This window comes from Esox lucius, chromosome 7, assembly GCF_011004845.1.
Source record: "Esox lucius isolate fEsoLuc1 chromosome 7, fEsoLuc1.pri, whole genome shotgun sequence".
Lineage (NCBI taxonomy): Eukaryota > Metazoa > Chordata > Actinopteri > Esociformes > Esocidae > Esox > Esox lucius.
The window spans coordinates 36067654-36082696 of NC_047575.1; the positions used below are offsets into that span (position 1 = coordinate 36067654).

General features: G+C 38.5%; 2 protein-coding genes across 4 annotated transcripts; one reads left to right on the forward strand and one right to left on the reverse strand.

Moving 5' to 3' along the window:
- Nucleotides 1-1704: 1704 nt before the first annotated feature.
- pgrmc1 (progesterone receptor membrane component 1) lies at nucleotides 1705-4795 on the reverse strand. The gene is made up of 3 exons (XM_010870936.5): nucleotides 4438-4795; nucleotides 3666-3821; nucleotides 1705-3039 (listed from the first exon to the last, which is right to left on the reverse strand). The coding sequence occupies exons 1-3, from the start codon at nucleotides 4730-4732 to the stop codon at nucleotides 2945-2947; spliced, it is 546 nt and encodes a 181-aa protein (XP_010869238.2). The 5' UTR covers nucleotides 4733-4795; the 3' UTR covers nucleotides 1705-2944.
- An 874-nt stretch (nucleotides 4796-5669) lies between these two features.
- rab24 (RAB24, member RAS oncogene family) lies at nucleotides 5670-15013 on the forward strand. 3 transcript variants are annotated; one of them, XR_828067.4, is made up of 10 exons: nucleotides 5671-6048; nucleotides 10990-11178; nucleotides 11287-11355; nucleotides 11553-11631; nucleotides 11995-12062; nucleotides 12173-12272; nucleotides 13294-13344; nucleotides 13466-13525; nucleotides 13649-14016; nucleotides 14141-15013. XR_828067.4 is itself a non-coding variant. In XM_020047721.3 (9 exons), the coding sequence occupies exons 2-8, from the start codon at nucleotides 11065-11067 to the stop codon at nucleotides 13520-13522; spliced, it is 534 nt and encodes a 177-aa protein (XP_019903280.2). In that variant the 5' UTR covers nucleotides 5670-6048; nucleotides 10990-11064; the 3' UTR covers nucleotides 13523-13525; nucleotides 13649-15013. The 3 variants fall into 3 exon arrangements, 2 of the variants coding, with proteins under 2 accessions (XP_019903280.2, XP_010869239.1); XM_020047721.3 differs by having other exon boundaries at nucleotides 5670-6048; nucleotides 13294-13340; nucleotides 13649-15013; XM_010870937.4 differs by having other exon boundaries at nucleotides 13649-15013.
- Nucleotides 15014-15043: the final 30 nt, after the last annotated feature.

The window sequence follows — 15043 nt, forward strand, 5'->3', positions numbered from 1 at the left end:
TTAACCCTTGCCATTGAAATGTCAGAGGGCATACTCTACTATTCAAAAGTTTGGGATCACTTAGAAATGTCCTTGTTTTCAAAAGAAAAGCTAATTTTATGTCCATTAAAATAACATCAAATTGATCAGAAATACAGTGTAGACATTGTTAATGTTGGAAATGACTGTTGTATCTGGAAATGACAGATTTTTAATGGAATGTCTACATAGGCTTACAGAGGCCCTTTATCAGCAACCATCAGTCGTGTGTTCCAGTGGAACGTTGTGTTTGCTAATTCAAGTTTATCATTTTACAAGGCTAATTGATCATTAGAAAACCCTTTGCCATTATGTTAGCACATCTGAAAACGGTTGTGCTGATTAAAGTAGTAATAAAGACTAGTTGAGTATCAACAATTGTGTGTTTGATTACAGGCCCAAAATGGCCAGAAAGAAAGATCTTCTGAAACTCATCAGTCTATTTTTGTTTGGAGAGTTTAGTTTTTTCAAACAATGAATTATTTCAGTTACATTTTTCTTTTGTTACAATCAATACATTTGAGCTCAATTTGGGTCCATATGTATGTAGGCCACGGAAGAACGGGGCCATTTTGAGCTTGCAGGAATTCAGAACCTTCTGACATTGTGCCGTGTATTATCATACTGAAACATGGTGATAACGGTAGACAATGGGCTTCAGGTTCTTGTGCCAGTACCTCTGCGCGTTAAAATTGCCATTGATAAAATGTCATTGCATTTGTTGCCCGTAGCATATTCCTGCCCGAACCATTAAAACAACGCATGGGACGACATGGACATCAGGAAATCACTTGCGTACTCGACCCAATCTGACCCAATGCCCTGTACGTTTGAAACCGGAATTCATCCGTAATCCATAAACCATGAGCATTTGCCCGCTGAAGTTGTTGACCATGTTGAACTGGACAGATCAAACACGTGGTGAGGACGATGCATGCAGATGAGCTTTCTCTGAGACAGTTCCTGAAGTTTCTTCATCTAACCAGGTGGCATGTGTCAGATGCAGCCTTATTTTAAGGTTCTGGCCTGGAGTGGATACATGCAGTCTGCATTTTTGAGGCCGGTGAGACAGACTGCCAAGTTTGTAAAACGTCATTGGAGGTGGTTTATGGTAGAGATATTAACGTTAGGGTATCTGGCAAAACCTCTGTTGGATAATCCTGCGGAGAACATGGCAATTGCACTGTTCCACAAAATGCAAGACGTCTTGTGGCGATGTACACTCCAGATAAGCCTGTTACTGCCCCCAATTCCAGGTGAGCCTGTCCTGCTGTTCAATCAGCTACTTGACACGTCACACCTGTCAGTTGAAGGGATTATCTTGACATGGGTGAAATCCTCATTAGGTGGATGTAAACAGATTTGTGCAACACAATAGAGAAATGCAACAATTGAGAATTACGCTTGTGTGGAATATTTCAAAAGATATTTTATTTCAACTCAAAACAAGGGACCAACACTTTACATGTTGCTTTCATATTTTTTTCAGTGTAAATTTTGAAACCAGTGTGTACACAAATACCCTATAATTAAAGCTGAATCTTTAATCTTATAGTAACTTCTGAAGTATAGAGCCTAATAAAGAGAACACACTTCACTATCCCAATTATTTCCAATAATGAAAAAACATTGTATTGTATTAATACTAATTTGCTTGTCAAATTGATTTTAGACTGTTTTTGGAGCAGGCCACACATTACTACACAAAAAGTGTGTAAACTGAATCTCCAGATTTTGTAAATAACCAACATTTTGACAGCAAAACTGTCTAAAGTGACCAAGAACTGTATTTTTCTGGACATAGAGACTCATGCTATGGCCAGGTACTAGCTCATACAAAACCAATTAAAATCTATCACAGGTTGCATACAAATCTTTATCAGTAGAGTACTGAATTTATCATGCCTTGACCCAACATTCAGAACCAAAAGTATACATATATTGATCATCCATTTGGGTAGATTTAATTATCAAAATATCAGTCTCATTATTACACAAGCTATGAAAATGGCAGGCAACTAGATTCAGCTTATTTTGGACAAAAAGGCTAGTCAGAGAGAATATTTTTTGCTAAATAAACACTAAGCTAAATTCCAGGTGATTATACAGACTACAGCTTTCTACAAATGTGTGGGTCCAAAAATAACATTCAGTGGTCAGAGACCCCTGAATTATGACATTCACTTATAAGGAAATGTTAGTGTTCCCCTAGCCTGGTTCTGGCCCATTCCTGGGAGTATTTGCCATGTCATTCATAATGGGTACAAGTATCCTTTGTTCACTTAACATTATTAAACAATGGTGCTACAATATGAATAAAAATATACTTCATCCAGTGAAATCCACACACTAGTAGAGTGAAAATATTTAACCAACTGTGTTATTATAAAGTTATGCTGAAAATTAATGCTAGAGAGAATATATTACACAAAGAAACACTGCAGGTCAGAGTGACTGTGAATTTCAGCAATGTTTTGTGATGGATAATCCAGGTCTAAAATAGACATTTGAATGGATGCTCATACACCAGACCCAAAACAAAAAATAATATTTTTGATGGAATGATATCAGCTTCTGTAATTGCGGTCATCTCAAGACCTCAAAAAAAATTGTCCAGAGGCGTTCTAGCCAGCTACAGAAATAAATGCCTCAACAGCTTCTACATTAATAGTAAAACGGGTATAACTGTATCAATACACTTCAGTTTTACAGTAAGTATTGTGTACTTACCCTAACACTCACTAAGTTTTAGAAAGTTAAGGTCAGTGGCAAATGTAATTAGCAGAATAGGTGATGGTCCATGACATTGAGATAATACAGAAACCATACAATAGAAAGCATTTGGCCCAGTGGCTGCAACACAAGGCAATGCACATCACTTTATCCCCAAATTAAGGCATCTCAATTTCCCTTGTGCACTTGAGTTTTAGTCCTTCTTTTTGTCCTTGACCTCCTCATCGTCAGTGTACTCGGTGGGTTCCTCTCCAGGCTTCAGGAGTTTGCCAACATAGTCATACTTTTCTGTAAAGGGCAGAAAGTAGAACATGAGATAAAGTCCCTCATGCTGTGTTTACAGAGGCCTTCCAACGCTGAGCCCCCCCCCCCCCCCCACACACACTGATTTGTATTTTAAAAAACACACCAGATTTTAAAAAGAGAGGCAAGCTAACTGTTAATTTAAATGAAGGGAACAGATCTGAATGGATCAGCCTCAGAAACCAATGCCAGACACAACACCAGCATCCGTCTCAAGGGCACTTGGTGGAGAACAGCCTTGGCCCAGAAGGTCTAGCATGTGTGGCTTTAAAATGACGGCATGTAATGTAGATACAAGTGTAGAAAACAGGTTCATTTCGATGCCAACTACTGTGTTAGGTCTTGACATTATTGTACGTGATTGTATGCAAACACTTATGTCGTTGCCAAGCCATACAACACAGGGACACAGAGGAGATGACTAAAGCACAAACAGACTTAACTAGTTATGACCTGAAAAACATTACTCTAGTTGGCGCATCCACAACATGTTCTTTTGAAGTGTGTGTACAACATCCACCAAAAAAGGTCAATTTCACTTGAGGTACAGAACGAAATAACAGTATTCAGTTGAAGACCTGTGTTTGGTAGGGCACTTGTACCAAACTCACGAGTGAACTGGGTTTCCCATTCGTTGAGGCTTTCCTGTTGCATGGCATTGAGGTCCGAGAGCTCATCATGGTGATCTTTCAGGGCTTCCTTCTCCAGACAGAATGTGGCAAGACCCCGGGATGCATCTTTACCAGCAAATACTCCATAGGGACCCTCTTGAAAACATTGACACAGAGATTGATTTGAAATTTCAGCAAAGTAAATTTTACTAAAACCTTATGTGAATGTCAATAGACATGTTCTCAGGGTGTTTAGCCCACATTTGCTTGTTAACCACTTGGAATGAAAGCTTATATTTCAATATTGTTGCTGAATTAAACTTCAAACAAGTACCTGCTTGAAACGATTTATAAATTATATGAAGGCAATTTAAGCACATCAAAGACAAACTGAGAAGATAATAAATGTCTGCAGAGTTTAGAGAGTGTGAATCAGAAGGGATTGCGTGACTATGCAGGATCAGTCTACTCGGTGAAAGGTTATGTGCCAACCGATGAACACGCCAGCTCGCATGTTGTGAAATGCGATCATGGATGATTCATGAAGGGGGTGTGGCGTTTTAGAATTGTAGTAGTTACAATGTAGAAAATGTAAATAAAGAAATAATGCAGATCTTCAATAAACACAAATTAACACTCTTAGGAATAAAGTTGACTGAGCAGCATGCCAGTTTGTCACACTTTGGCAAACCTACCGTTTTACACAGAAACAGCCAGGTCCATGCTCGACATAAAAAGCACATTAACACATGTAGCCTACACATTATTTTACCTGGACCGTAGAATTTCTTTCCTCTGGTAACATCAAAAACCTTTGAATTTACAGCCATGAGAATTCTTGGATTTTGCAGCCCATCGTACTGTTGAAGCTCCGCTAACGTGAAATCTCTTTTTTTGAGTTTAGGCAAAGGTTCCTCAACCTCGCCCAAATCCGCAGTCTTGTCACCGCGGAAGATTTTGTACAAAAGAAATATGCAAAGACCAAGAAGACTTAAATTCAATGGGGATGTGAAAATTTCCTGCACAATTCCTGGAGAAGACTCCTCGGCTCCCTCTGTATCAGCCATGTTTGTTTCTCTATGCTTGCTTGGTGGAAAGATAATGGACTGCAATGTGCTGGGACATGAGGGGTGCATTCATTCCGCCCACGTTTTTAGTTGATAACGTTTCGTCAAAAGTTATATTGGACAAATGCAGGTAGGTGACTACGTTTTCGTCCTGTTTTGACCAAACGTTTAACTAAAAACACGTTTTTCGTTTTTGCGGAATGAATACACCCGAGGTTTATCTGGGGAGTGTGCAATGACAATGCAACATTAAAAGTGACGAAAAACACAATGTTGTTTTTTATGTTGGAACTGTAGTTTTGAGAAATGTATTACATATATTAAGCGGTTACATTGGGATTTGGGATGTGGAGGAGCCGTACTTAATACTTTCCAGCTGTACCTAAAATGTTAAACTGCAGACCAGTGGACATACGCGAGCTCAGCACCCACTATTACTCATTTCGGCTATATGTGCAGGAGCTCAATCGACTCAGCCTCCACTGGCTCCAGCCCAATTTAACCCCTACATACATTATGTATATAACATGTTGAATACATGAACAGGTTCAAATCTACATTTTGTGATGACGCCATACGACTGTAATAAATTAAATAATTAAAATAAATAATACGTTTTTAAATGACACAAACATGTTATTAAATAAACAAAAACTATGCTCTTGCATTTGTCATTATTAACATTCATTCGGACGGCAAGTGTAGGTTTATAGGGACCAATGCATTTAACGGATTTAGGATTTTATGTTTTAACTGTATAGTAAGGTCATTTGGAAATTTGTATAGTATGGCGAGTGAAGTCTGTTTTTAAAATTAAACACCAATGACATTACACAGTTTTTAATAGCTTCTGTACAAAGTGGACTTTTATAAGAACGTCGTTATAATCGGTTGTAATTCGAACTAACATCACGTCCTGTGTAATGTGTATCTTCGAAATAATTCCTCTTGGAAACGGCTTCAGATATGAGTTCCCAGTAACAAAGCCTCTCGTACATTTGTTTTTATCTTGCTTGCTACAGTCAGATGAACCTATATAGGAATTGTAGTCAATCAAGCTTTACCATACGACATAGCAATGGCATAGATAATATACATGTTATGTTTTTTCTAGTTGGTCGTTTTAGTTGTACCTTAAACGGAGTTGCGCAATCTGACAACATCAACAACCCGACCTAGGCTAGGGTCTCAAACACTGGCTTGCTAGCTAACAGTGTTTACATTTTTAATTACCGTTATTCAACCAAGCAATTGCCTATAATCCAACGTTAATCTCACACTTCAGTTCAACAAATTTAACTGAGCTTGCTAAGTGGGTAAGTATTTTAGTTTTATCTCGCTAACTATGAAATCATCACAATAGAGAACGTTCTTTCGTACCGCTAAGCTCGCTATATAACGTTTATTTATTTTAGCTTGCATAATGTCCGTTTACTGTCAAACAAACGACATGTTTTATTTTTATTTTGTTTAGCTTATCTGTTAGATCTTTTAATTGTTTCATTGTAATTTTATTGGATTTATCTCTCCGGTTTATGGCTAACAGTTAGGTACGCACGCATGCCCATTTTCAATTTGTATAGAATTGTTGACAGCAGCTAAACGTAATGAAATGTAACCGCTCGCGTGTCGTTTTTTAATTGGTTAATTCATTATTAAGTGGAGAAACAGAACGTTGTATATTTATTGTATTTGGTAGAGGTTACACGGGATTTAATTTTCATTTACAGTCCGGTAAATATTTTTCCATACTGTGCAAATGAAATTTAACCAGCGAACTTACCTGTCGAGATACAATTCCCACCCCATGCTTATTTACATTTGCGATATCAATTACATATAGTACGAGTGTAAACAGTAAGATACTTTTCAACAAAACGATGTAGATATTTATTTATTTATAATATTCGTGTAAATATAGTGAGAAAATATAAATATAATATAAAGTAAAACATATGGAATCATGTTGTAACCAATAAAGTGTTCAACAAATTAAAATACAAGGATATTTTAGATTTTTCATATATTGAGCACTTTTTGGCTGCTTTTCCTTCACTCATCCCAAACCATCTCAGTTGGTTTGAGATCTATAGATTGCAGCCTGGAGGGGTTTCTTAGGTCATGTCCTGTTGAAAAACAAATTATAGTCCCAATAAGCGCTTGTTTACATTACATGACATTTTCTGAGACTTATCGAAGAAGACTTGAACCTCTAGATTGTGTAAACTTTACGATATTTATAACTCGATTAGAGCCCCCTGTAGTTTTGCAAATATGAAGACAATTATGTGAGAACTGTATCAAGTTTCATTGCTGTGTGCACACACATTGCTACATTTTCACACGTCTGATGAACACTATCCTGCGTGGTATGTCTCAAATATGCTGGTGTAAATTAAAATGCCACGGAAAAGATTAAGCCTATGCAAACTAAGATAAGCCTATTTAGCCTTTTTATTCTCTCTCTCTCGTAATGTAAAACGGGTATAACTGTATCAATACACTTTAGTTTTACAGTAAGTATTGTGTACTTACCCTAACACTCTCTAAGTTTTGGAAAGTTAAGGTCAGTGGCATATGTAATTAGCAGAATAGGAGATGGTCCATGACATTGAGATAATATAGTCCCAATAAGTGCTTATTTACATTACATGACATTTTCTGAGATTTATCGAAGAAGACTTGAACCTCTAGATTGTGTAAACTTTACGATATTTATAGCTCGATTAGAGCACCCTGTAGTTTTGCAAATATGAAGACAATTATGTGAGAACTGTATCAAGTTTCATTGCTGTGTGCACACACATTGCTACATTTTCACACGTCTGATGGACACTATCCTGCGTGGTATGTCTCCAATATGGTGGTGTAAATTAAAATGCCACGGAAAAGATTAAGCCTATGCAAACTAAGATAAGCCTATTTTGCCTTTTTATTCTCTCTCTCTCGTAATGTAAACAAGCCCTATGTGCAAACCAGATGGGATGGCCTATCGCCGCAGAATGCTGTTGAGTGTGCATTGAATTCTATATAAAACACAATGTAATCAGCAAAGCACCCCCATACCATCACGCCTCCTCCATGCTTCATGGTTGGAACCAAACATGCCTAGGTCATCCGTTCACACTCTGCCCCTCAAAAAGACAGAGCAATTGGAACCAAAAATCTAAAATATGGACTCATCAGACCAATGGACAGCTTTTCACCCGTCAAATGTCCATTTGTTTTTCTTGGCCCAAGAAAGTCTCTTGTTCACTTTTGGTGTTTTTGTTTTTTTGTTGCAGCAATTTGACCATTAAGGCCTAATTCAGTTGATATTCAGATGTCTGTTACTTGAACTCTGTTGAAATCTGAGGAGCAGTTAATTGACGATTTCTGAGGCTGATAACTCTAATGAAGTTATCCTCTTCAGCAAATGTAACTCTGGGTCTTCTTGTCCTGTGGCTGTCCTTAGAAGAGACATGTTTATCATAGCGATTTCATTTTTTTGAGTTGTTCTGGCCATAATATGGGGTGTACATGCAAAGTACATACATTATTATGGAATTCTCTATACCATCCCTACCTTGTCACAACACAACTGATTAGCTCAAATACATTAAGAAGGAAATAAATTCCATAAATGAACTTTAAACATGGCACACCTGTTAACTGAAATGCTTTCCAGGTGACTGCTTCATGAAGCTTGTTGAGGAAATGCTATGAGTGTGCAAAGCTGACATTAAGGCACGTATTCTGGTTATGACATCATTCCATGTGTTATTTCATAGTTTTGTCTTCATTCTTATTCTACAATGTGGAAAATAGTAAAAATAAAGAAATATCCTTCAATAAGTCAGTGGGTCCTAACCTTTAAAGGGTACTGTACATGACAGCATATAGGATTAAACATAGACTTGGTTGGCAGCAAACATAAAAACAATATAGCAAGACAAGACATGTTTACAACATGTATGGAAAGACAGAACAGGACAACTACAATGAACAGGCACATCTTGTCACTGGATGTGGCTAGCAGAGCGGTGCTGTATATAAAGGAGGAGGGGTGCAATAGATGTATCTGAATGGAGAGGAGTGAGAAATAACTGGGTTTGTAAATAAGCATTAACCTGTGGATTTTGGGTATATAGAGAGAGCCAGTTTGTGGAGTTTTACAGAGTGCATTGATGTCCTTTATGGAGTATTGGTGCCAAATCTGATGGCTGACTGGTAGAGAACATCTTGCTCAAAAACCCCTTACTTGCCAACCTATAAACGACATCTCTAAAATGTAGCATGGGTAGGGTTGTCATCTGAATCCAGGTAGGTTTAAGACTTTGGTTAAAGAATGAACGATTATGATAGAGAAACCCATGTCAAACTTTAACCTTCACCTGTAGCGTGGCAATGTGGTGAGAGCTGTATAGTGTGCTGTCTTGCCAAACTCCCAAATACTTGTATGACATGGCCAGCTTAAGCTCCACAACCTTAGCTATATTCATCACAACAAGGAAAGAAGGGCTATTCTTCCTACAAAACCACATGACCTTTGATTTAGAGTTGTTTAGAACAAGGTTTAAGGCAGGGGAAGCATGACGGATACTAAGAAAACTTTGTTGTAGGGCACCTAACACAAATTCAGGGGATATAACATTGTATCATCTGCATGTAAGTGGATGAGAAGGCTTCCTACTCCCTGTGCTGTGTTACTTATGAGAATTGAATAAAGTATGGGGCCTAAAATAGAGCCTTGTGGAACTCCCTAGGTGACAGGTAGAGGCAGAGACAGCAGATGTTCAGACTTTGCATTTAGGACTCTTTTAGAGGGGAAATGGGCAGGTCAAGGATAGCTCACAGTCATCAGTACTCCTTAGCTGGGCCTTAAGGATGGTCTGACATATCATAAGCTTTGGCCAAGTCTGTAAGAATAGCTGCAGAACATTTTCTTGTCAAGGGAAGTGGTAACATCACATCGTTTAATACTTTTAGGGGTGCTGTGACACAACCAAAACCAGAACAGAAACCAGATTGCATACTAAAGGGAATACTGTAAACATTAAGAAGAAACATACAATCATTTCCATTTGACGTTTTTCCAGCAGCTTTTGAAATACAGGGTAAGATTAAGATTGGTCTATAACCACCATGATAAGCTTGAGGTCCCCCTTTTTGTCAATAAAAGATGCAATGTAGCTGCCTTCCAAGCATTTGGAATTTCTGATAAGTAAAATGTGTGAGAGATACTCTGCGATGATAGGGGGTGCTACCTTGAGGAAGAAAGACCCATATTTTTTTTAAAGGTCCAGTTTTAGGGGCTCATTCAGCACCTCTGACTCAGCAACTCCCAGATCATGATCAAACCAGCAGCAGAACCAGGTTTTAATTCAGATTTTCTTAATTGGGGCATGCTTGTTAACAATACTACTGAAACGGTAATTAAATGACTGGCATCTTCAATAAAGGGGATCAAACTGATTCTAAACCAATTTACAGAGGCCAGGTCGCAAAGGAATGCTTGCTCAGCAGTTTTTCATCAAGTGTCTAACAGTTCAGGACAGGCTGTTTTAATTAACAGCCATTATGCATACAAACAATAAAACAGTGATCTCTAAGGTAATTTAAGAAAAGAACAGTCTTATATGGGTTATTTGTGAGGATTTTATCAAGGACAGTAGCACCTTGTTGGATTGGTTATGATTTGACAGAGATTTAGGGAGTCCCATTGCTTTTGGACCTAAACAGGATGTTTAAGCATGTCAGAAACACAATTTTCCTATGCAGAAAAAGTTAGTGCCCCCTACATTTACATAACATAAAATGAGTGTGCTCAAAGCAGATGTAAATCATTAGATAGTAACTTGGGAGGGTCCAGCCTTCCATTAAGATGGACAACCTGGTCTGATTTGGTGTTAATGATATGGGTGTGTGTTAAACCATCCTGCCAAGATCAAAAGAGCTTAACAAGGACCTCAGAAATAAGATTATTCAATTCAGTTAAATTGCACAATGTGGAAGCAAAATAGGGATATCCCTTTAACTTTCATAACATTCCTCATAACTGTGAATGAATTTGTTAAGGACATGTTTAAAACTGGTTTCCTGAAAATCCACCCAAAACACAGTGGCTGGCTGCTACGTTATGCTACACTGAATTTATATGTGGTAGAGAAATTATTAAAAAATGAGAAGAAACTAATAGTATCCAATATTTCAGTAATACTGGCTAGCTACTTGATGTTCTATAAAAGTCTGACCGTTTTGTCTCATTTGTTCCACAGCATTTCACCATCCTGGTCTTCTAACCCTCCCTGGCTCCTCCTTTTCACTACTTTCTTGTCCTAGTCCTGTGCACTATGACCATGCGTGTGGATGCCAAAGTAGTTATGCTTGGGAAGGAGAGTGTGGGCAAGACCAGCCTTGTTGAGAGATATGTCCACCATCGCTTCCTCGTCGGCCCCTACCAGAACGTGAGTATCAGCTGACGCCGAGTGGCGGGGTAACTTGCTGTGTGGAATGCTTGGTCTTTCGTTCCAAGGCTGTTTTGGTGTTTGTTGAAATCCTAATGTCTTCTGTAGACTATCGGGGCAGCGTTTGTTGCCAAACCAATCCAGGTGGCGGACAAGGTAGTTACTCTGGGAATATGGGTAAGTGACATTGACTGACGTCATTGTAATCCTTTGATAAATGGGGAAATATGTTTGCATGAATCTCAATACTCTGTATGGTTTTGTCTGGTTGATTACTATCTCCGGATAGTAGATTTATGAATGAAGCTATTGTAGACATATATGGGGTAGTTTCAGGCTATGTGGGGATTAGTGACTCCTCCTTTCCAACCCAGGATACAGCTGGATCAGAGCGCTATGAAGCTATGAGTAGGATCTATTACAGAGGAGCCAGGGCTGCTATTGTTTGCTATGGTAAGTCCTTGTCCCCACTGTGTTTTGAACATTGTCTATGTTTTTGTTTCCTTCTACTGAGGTCTTTTATACAACATTTTTAACTAAGGCAATTTTTGTTGAGAGCAGTGTAGCTTGCATGTATGAGTGTCCTCCTCTCATATTTTCCTCATTGGGGGATTTTTGACAAACCGCTGGTGAGACATTTCCTTAGTGGATGACTCAATTCATGTCTCTTTTAGTTGTTGGTGGTTCTGTTTTCAGTTTGGTTTTACTATCACAGAATATTGTAGGACATCTTTATAACTGTGAACACAATGATTTTTGATCTTGAGAGAAGATTTAAGTTAAAATTAATCTTCATGTGACTTTTTATTTATGTAGATTTGACTGATACCAGCAGTTTCCAGCGAGCTAAATTCTGGGTGAACGAGTTGCAGAACTGTGAAGAGGTTTGAGACCTTTTCATGAAAACATAACACACCATAATTTGTGTTGCCACACATATAGTACTGCCTATGTATCTTGTCAAAATGACACAGATTTCTGTTCTCAATTGAAGCACTGCAAGATATATCTCTGTGGCACAAAGCTGGACCTGATTGAGAGTGATCGGGGCCTGCGGCAGGTGGATTACCATGATGTTCAGGACTTTGCCGATGGTGAATCACTAACTCTTACCGAATCATGGAATCTTACTATACATCCCCCTTGATTATTATTAATGCTGTCTTTGTTAGACTCTTACGTTTCAGGGAGTTTTGAAAATCTAGTCAGTCTTATTATAATCCGTAAATTATTAGTACAGTAAGCATTGTTTTGCGGCCAGAAGTATTGGCACCCCTGCACTTGTGGCACCGTTTCCAATTAATCAACAATTTATTTTTGAAAAGTCTTGGATTTTAACTAGTCTGTGGGAAATTACTCATTAAACCTGTTTGAACAGATAAAAGGACCTTGATGTTCCTGTTTCCAGATTGCATGAAAAAAACTATTGCATGAATGGTGAAGAAAACACCTAAATCACCTGCCACACAGAGTCCAGGTGACCTTCAGATACAAGTCTGTGTGGCAGATTCAACACAAAGGTCACAGGTCTTACAGCAGAACAGTGACTCCAGGCACACCCAGGAATGGTTCACAACAACACTGGACTGTTCTGAAGTGACCAATTAGATCCGATTTCAATCTTATTGAAACTCTGTGGAGAGGTTGAAAAACTGCAGGGAGGCACCCTTAAAATCTGGGAGAACTGGATTTGTTTATACAAGAAGACAGGGCTTAACTGCAAGTACAGGACTCATTTATGGCTTGATAGCAGTAATTTTAGCCAAAGGCTGTGCTGAGAAATGTTGAGTCTAGGGTGTCAATTTTGCAATTTCTGTTTACTTTCTGATTAAAAAGGACATATTAGGTTCCAAAAACATAGATTCAGTAATATAAGGGAAATATAATATTGTGTAGATAAAATATTTTCAAAATTGCAACTTATTTTTGAGACTGTGGTTCATTTACAGAAAATGCGAGTGTCCCAGTACTGTAACAAATACAGTTTAAACTAAAATAACCTTATATTTACATTGGAGTCCCCCCCAACTATAAAAATAAAGTTTGTCTTTTCGGACAAGGATTGTCCTGACTTTCAAGAAACCCTGGTTTATATTTCTTCGTTCTCATCTACAGAGATTGGGGCAACGCATTTTGAAACATCAAGTAAAACAGGCAGCAAAGTAGGTAAGTGAAATCTCATCAGTTCATTTCCCAATTTGCGTAGCCTCATGAGTATGAGCCACATCTCATGAAAATGTCCCAAAGTCCAGCAGAAGACCCATACTCCATTCTAATTGCATTTCAGACGAGTTGTTTGAAAAGGTTGCGGAAGACTACAACAGCATCTCCTTCCAATTCATGACCGGTGAGACTTTTGTCTCACTCTCCAGATAACACTTCTATAGCTTAGCTGTCTGTGGACATTTTGTCTGCAATGGTAATGTTACTATCTGGTTGACACCTCTGCTCTCTCTGTCTCTCTCCACAGAAGAGACAGGTATCGACTTGGGTCAGAAGAAGGACTCTTATTTCTATACCTGCTGCCACAGTTAAGCCTTTACTGAATGAACAGAGATCACTTGCCATTAAACCGAGGTCCTGGAGGTCCTGGGTGGATGCTACACATCCTATCCAGTCGGAGCCATTTCAAAACAGAGAAAGAAGAGTCCAAGCAGTGCTGTTCGTTACTTCGGTTGCTTTTTTCAGTTCTGCCATAGAAGGTTACATGCTCACTACACCTGAGAGTGCTCAGAATGGTTGGACCTCCCCTCTCCCAACAGAACACACCACCTGATATTGGAATTGAGATGGGGAAATAGCACCTCAGTCCCACTTCAAAAATCTTTGTTTTCCTAAGTGTGTATAAATCTACTTTATATAAATCAATTATGCCAATGATATGTAGGTCATTATCCTGTAGTCAAATGCCTTCAGCGAGTATGCTAAGTTTTAATGACTTGATTTTAATTTGTGTTTTCAGGGTTTCGGGACCGCAAACACTATTGACACTGTCTACTCTGAAATGTTCTTGCCATACTGTGTACCTGCACATGTGTTGTAAAATTCTTTTTTTATTTGAGTCATAAGCTCTGATACAAGTATAGGACACAACTAAAACGCTTGCACCAACACAGGAAAAGGCTTGTGGGTAAACGGTGTAATTTGATACTTATGTTGACATATCTGAAAGTACCAGGCAAAGCTATTGGGAGATTCAGAGAAACCCTGTATGTAGCTACGTATGTGTAGCTAATGCACAGTCAAACAACCGTCAAGTCACTAATTCGTTACAGACGCCTCATCACTGTGGCCGACCTACATACACAATGAGTCGTTGCAATGTTCAGTGAATGTATTGTTAATGTTTACAGTTTAAGACACCTTTGACCTTTCAAGACAGCCGATCCAAAGGCTGCATTTTACTTGATTATGCCAATGTGTGAAACATTGTTTAGTTAGACCTATGAAATTTGAGTGCAAAACAAAAACAGACTGAAAAAAAATGAAATGAGGGAAACAGCTGTATATACAAGACTCCATTCAATTGTACCTTCACTTCAACAGACAAGTTATTGTTTACACCTACACAGCATCTGATATGATGCCACTCCCCAAGGATGCCGACCTGGTCCCTGAGAAAGATGAGTGTTTTACCAGACTCCTATTGGAAAGGCCACAGGAGCAGAGGTTGTTAGCCATCGATATGAGGCCTTGTAGACAACATGCATATTTTTCCAACAAGTCCACAGAGTCAACTGATATCACTCATTGTGTTGACTCCTGTGTAAATTGAAAAGTGTTTTGTAGCATGTTGTAAATTGAAAAATTAAAGATTAGATTTATTCAAGTTAGAGTGTGTGTGTGTGTGTGTCTATGACTACAG